At 40.6% G+C, this 5388-nt stretch overlaps 1 protein-coding gene across 1 annotated transcript; it reads left to right on the top strand.

Annotated features, from left to right (window-relative positions):
- Positions 1-650: 650 nt before the first annotated feature.
- LOC121275879 (fatty acid-binding protein 1, liver-like) lies at positions 651-4936 on the top strand. The gene is made up of 4 exons (XM_041183668.1): positions 651-717; positions 1934-2106; positions 2320-2412; positions 4889-4936. The coding sequence occupies exons 1-4, from the start codon at positions 651-653 to the stop codon at positions 4934-4936; spliced, it is 381 nt and encodes a 126-aa protein (XP_041039602.1).
- The last annotated feature ends 452 nt before the right edge of the window (positions 4937-5388 follow it).

Genomic DNA, 5388 nt, shown 5'->3' on the forward strand with positions numbered 1-5388 from the left:
GTAACCAAAACAATCAATACATAAAATAAATAGTTTTACAGGTGAGGTGTACTGCTAGATAATTTGCTGAAACCCAGTGGGACAGAATATGACCATCATAAGGAAAGACTCTTGGTGGACCTTGGCCTGTATAACCAGCAGGAATCAATTTTAGAACCCTCCTGAAATAACCTTGTTTTACAGCAAGGATATCCAGACATCAGAGGCACTCAAACTGATGCCTAGATGTAAACCTCAAGTGAAGTTCCTACAATTATTTGCTTCTAGTAAAGAGAAGGCTCCAGAACCCTGGGGAGTAATTAATGGCAACCTCAAACATTTGAGTCTTCAGAGTATCAGAAACAGAATGTGTATAGGGTAGCTTTTGATTCATTTAGCTGTGCATTCATTGGAAAAATAAAGGATTGAATTGATATTTAACAAATGGGTGTTTTTTTTAAGGCACTTAACTTTTGGACCTACCAGATAACCATAACAGTTATCTAGGGTTAGTGAATAGCAGTTGTGATGAGGTGAAATAGTTGATATTGAATGTTCACAGAATAAACTATTGAGTCATCAGATATTTTTGATATTCCATTATTGCCTCCAGGTAAAAGGATCCATAAAAAGCAGCCCCTGCCTCCCTTGAGTTCTGAACCATTTATATAATGGACTTCAGTGGACAGTATGAACTCCAGAGCCAAGAAAATGTGGAATTATTTATGGAAGCCCTGGGTAAGCTGAAGATCAGTTGTAGAATGCCAAAATGTTGGATAGATGAACTTAACTTTTCACTGTTTTCCCAGGAGATGGGATTGAACTGATAGATTCAATTTCAAATAAATAGCATGGAGAACTGTATTGCAATTCTTGTACTCTGCTTCCTGTTCTTGGACATATATGGGTGAGAATGTATTGTATGAATTTTGCAGCACTAGCCTAGTATGCTAATGCTAACTCTTAGCAAGCTGCTTGGTCTATTATAAAATCCATAATACCATTCCTTCAGATGGGGCACTCATGGTTAGAATATCATAAAATGATACAGTTCTTGGAGAGCTATACAATTTAATCCTGCTCTTTCCTCCCAGAAACAAATTTTCCTGGTTTAAAAACATAGTTAAATTCTGCTTTTTATCTTTTGGTAAATGTATGCACTCCATTACCAACTTACTGACCAACGACACTAACTTTATCATATATGTTTTTTGAAGTGAGCAGCTACAACCATCTCAGCATCTGCTGTAGTGCCTCCAACAGTAAAGCCTTCCATTTCTGGCATCATATTAGAAAACCTCTATCCTCTCCATTGGCTTCAGAAATGTGATGGTCAGGATTTGACCTAATAATCTGTCAAGAAAAGTCCAAGAACTGGAATAGGCCATTCAATCCCTTTTAGTCTGAACCATAATCTAATTGACTAAACCTGTCTTGGTTCCATAGCCCTGATTTCCTTTACCTATCTATCAATCTCAGTTGAATTTTCAATTGGCCTCCACTCAAACTCCAGATTTCCAATATCCTTTTATGTAGAAGTATTTCTTGGCATTGCCCCTGAACAGCCTAATTTTAAGGTTATACCCATTGTATAATCTGGCTTGTACCCCTTGTATAATATGGCTGTATGCTCACTCATCAGTTCCTTTATCATTTCAATTAGATCACCCTAATCTTTTCTCTAGCTTATGTAATGTGGCCTCATTAATTTAACCTGTATGGCAATAATTTGTCTTGTCATCTTCTCTTTCTTTCTCTCCCCCCGCAACCCCACCCCCCCACCCCTTGCTTTTGCACTCAGTGCTTTTTTAATTAAAACAAGTATTCCATATACTATTGCCATATTACATAAAATGCACATAACTTTTTTGTTGAATTTGTCATGTAATTTGGCAGTTAAATACTGATCAGGTTATGAATTTGCTACACATTTGGTCCCTCCTGCATTTTACAGGTGTCCCAGATGACATGATTGAAAAAATCAAAAACCTCAAGAGAGTTACTAAAATTGTTCAAAATGGAGAAGACTTCATAGTTGCTATCCAAACTGGCGATCAAATGCTTGTTAATAACTTTACCCTTGGACAAGAGACACACGTGCAAACTCCTGCAGGAGAGAAGATCAAGGTAACTCGAGTCTTGGGCGTATGAGAACTTGTGTGACACACAATTTCACTAATCCTCTTTAAGTGTCTTTGATTATATAGCAAAAAATGGCTCTTTTACTTGCAATCTTTAAGCATTTAGTTGCCAAAATAACTTTCATGCACAGAACTTTTCTGAACTTCTGATTTTCAGTAAATTTGACTTTTACTGTGATCTTTGCTTTTCATGTTGTAGGCTGTAATGAACCTAGAGGGAGAAAATAAACTCGTAGTGAAAGCAAGAGACTTTACTTCCATTGCAGAATTTAATGGAGATCAGCTGACTAATGTAAGTTTCACTTGATATTCCTGTAGTTTCTAATGGCAAATAATCTGATATGCACGGCAAGTCAGATTGGGTGCATAATGAACTTGTGCCAAGTGCACAAACCACAACTGAAATGTGGCAAATATAGTCTAATGAAGATAAATGTTAAATGATCCTTTTTTTTGGGGGGGGGGGTGGGGGTAACAAACAGCAATATATGCTGAACATGAAGCTAAGTGCACCTCTTAAAACAAGTAGAAACTCCCAGTTTTCTCTTTTTTTAGAAAGAAAATTGTCTTTTTATTCACCTGAATGTGGGTGTTATTGTATTGGCATGGCCTTGAGCAGATGATGTGGTAAATTGCCTTGAATCCAGTAATGCTGTTGGGTAAAGATACAGGATTTTAACACTGTCCCAAATCAAGATGCTGTTCGAGTACTTATAGGTGATTGTTGCCCTGCACCTGCTGCCTTTGTCCTTCTTGATGGTTGAGGTCAGAGTTTGGGAGATGTTGCAGTTACCTCCCCATTGAATATGGATGATAAAGCTGGCTGATGACAAACCAACAGTTTTCATAAGTTTGACAGGAGGGTTGGTGAGGAATTTAAATAGTTGCTCAAATATTTTTCTGTGGGGGTTAAACTATAAAATTTATCTGAATGAGTAGTCATGGCAGAGCACCTTGGTCAAAATGGGTGCCTGTGCCATGTGGTAAGTCCAAGCTGCTGCTTGTCCCTGGACAACCACAAATGCAGGAGTGGGGGTCAGCTTGCTCTAGGTTATGGCACTTGAGTGGAAGCTGGTGATGCTACATTGCATCCATGAGGCTGAGAGCTACATGGAGAACACATTTAGGAGGTGGTCAATATGCAGCTTAAAATGTGGCAAAGGGAATGGGTGTGGCCCAGGCAGTTTGTTTATCCACTTGCAGAATGTGGGTAGTGAAAGGCCAGCATTAATTGCCCTTGTGGTGGTGACCTGCCTTCTTGAACTTCTGTAGTCTGTGGTATAACTACACCCACAGTGCTCATAAACTCATAGATGTTTACAGCACAGAAGGAGGCCATTAGACCTATTGTGCCTGTGCTGGTCAACAAAGATCAGACAACACTAATCTCATTTTCCAGTGCTTAGCCCTGGAGGCTTTTGTAATGCAAGTAAATAACTAAATACTTAAAAGGTTATGAGAGTTTCTGACTTGACCACCCTTTTCAGGCAGAGAGTTCCAGACTTTCACTGCCCTCTGGGTGAAAACCTTTCCTCCACTCCCCTCCTAGCCTTCTACCTCCTTGCCTTTAAATCTATGACCCCCTGGTTATTGACCCCTCAACTGATGGAAAAGGTGCCTTCCTATCTATGCTCCTCATAATCTTACACACCTCTATCAGGTCCCCTCTCAACCTTTACTGCTCCAAAGAAAACAACCTCATCCTATTCAATCTTTCCTCATAACCCAGACCCTCCAGCCCAGGCAGCATCCTGGTAAATCTCCTCTGCACCCTCTCTGGTGCAATCACATCCTTCCTATAATATGGTGACCAGAACTGCACACAGTACTCCAGTTGTGGCCTAACCAGTATTTTATACAGTACCAGCATAACATCCCTGCTCTTGCCATTATTATCTGAGGCATAGATTACAAGTATCCCATTAGCCCCTTAACCACCATATGTACCTGCCCTGCTACCTTCAGGGATCTATGGATATGGACACCAAGATCCGTCTGACCTGAAGTACTTGCCAGGGTCCTACCATTAATAGTGTAATCCCTTGCCTTGCTAGCCCTCCCCAATTGCATTAGCCCTCAATTTTCCAGGTTGAATTCCATTTGCCTCTGCTCTGCCCACCTGCCCAATCCATCTATATCCTCCAGTTTACTGCTATCCTCCTCACTATTTATGCCCTACCAATTTTCAAGTCATCTGCAAACTTCTTGATCATACTCCCTACATTTAAGTCCAAATCACCCCAGAACAGAGCCCTGCCAAACCCCACTGGAAACAGACTTCCCAGTTACAGAAACGTCTCTCTGCTTCCTGTCTCTCCGCCAATGTTGGATCCAATGTGCCACGTTGCCTTGGATCCCATGGGCTCTTATGTTCCTGATCAGTCTGACATGAGAAGCCTCATCAAAACCTTGCTAAAGTCCATGTAGACCACATCAGATGTATTACCCTAATCAACACTCCTGGTTACCTCCTCAAAATATTCGATCAAATTTGTCAATACTACCTTCCATTAACAAATCCATGCTAACTTATCCCTGATTTAATCTGTGTGTCTCCAAGTGCAGACATATTCTGTCCTTAGAATTCTTTCTAGTAACTTCCCCACCACCAAGGTTAGACTCGCCGGTCTGTAATTTCCTAGTCTATCCCTTCCTCCCCTTTTAATAATGGGACAATGTTAGCAGTCCTCTAGCACCTCACCTGTGGCCAGAGAGAATTTGGGAAAATTACTGCCAAGGCCCCTGATATCTCTTCTGTTGTATTCCAGGCTGTTGAGAGGCATCTCATCAGGGCCTGTGGATTTAACCACTTTTAATGCTGCTAAACCCACTAGTACCTCCTCCCCTCTGTTGTTTTCCTCTAATATTTCAGTCCTCCACCGTGATGTTTACATCTGCATTGTCCTTTTTCATTATGAGGACCAACACAATATATTCATTGAGGAATAATAAAAAAACCCTTTGTGTTTTCCTTTATTGTACCCACCAGTGGTTTCTCATGCACTCTCAGCTTTCCTAATTTCCTCTTTTTTAAGTCCCCCTCTGCACTTTTTTTATACCTCTCCTAAGGACTCTGCCATATTCAGGCCTCAGTATCTGCCATAAGCTTTTTTTTTTTTTGTTCTTAATCCTAACCTTTTATGCCCCTTGACATCCAGGGTTCTCCAAACTTGGCATGCTTTCGCTCCTGCCATAATTTTGTCTTTACGGGAACATATTTGCCCTGTACTTGAATTCCTCCTTGAATGCCTCCCACTGCTCTGATAGT

The sequence above is a fragment of the Carcharodon carcharias genome, chromosome 1 (assembly GCF_017639515.1).
Source record: "Carcharodon carcharias isolate sCarCar2 chromosome 1, sCarCar2.pri, whole genome shotgun sequence".
NCBI lineage: Eukaryota > Metazoa > Chordata > Chondrichthyes > Lamniformes > Lamnidae > Carcharodon > Carcharodon carcharias.

Excerpts from the sequence above, each read along its gene's own strand:
- LOC121275879 (XM_041183668.1), top strand. The coding sequence starts at position 651 with ATGGACTTCAGTGGACAGTATGAACTCCAGAGCCAAGAAAATGTGGAA. Across the intron at positions 718-1,933 it reads ATTATTTATGGAAGCCCTGG|GTGTCCCAGATGACATGATT; the intron begins GTAAGCTGAAGA and ends TGCATTTTACAG. Across the intron at positions 2,107-2,319 it reads CTGCAGGAGAGAAGATCAAG|GCTGTAATGAACCTAGAGGG; the intron begins GTAACTCGAGTC and ends TTCATGTTGTAG.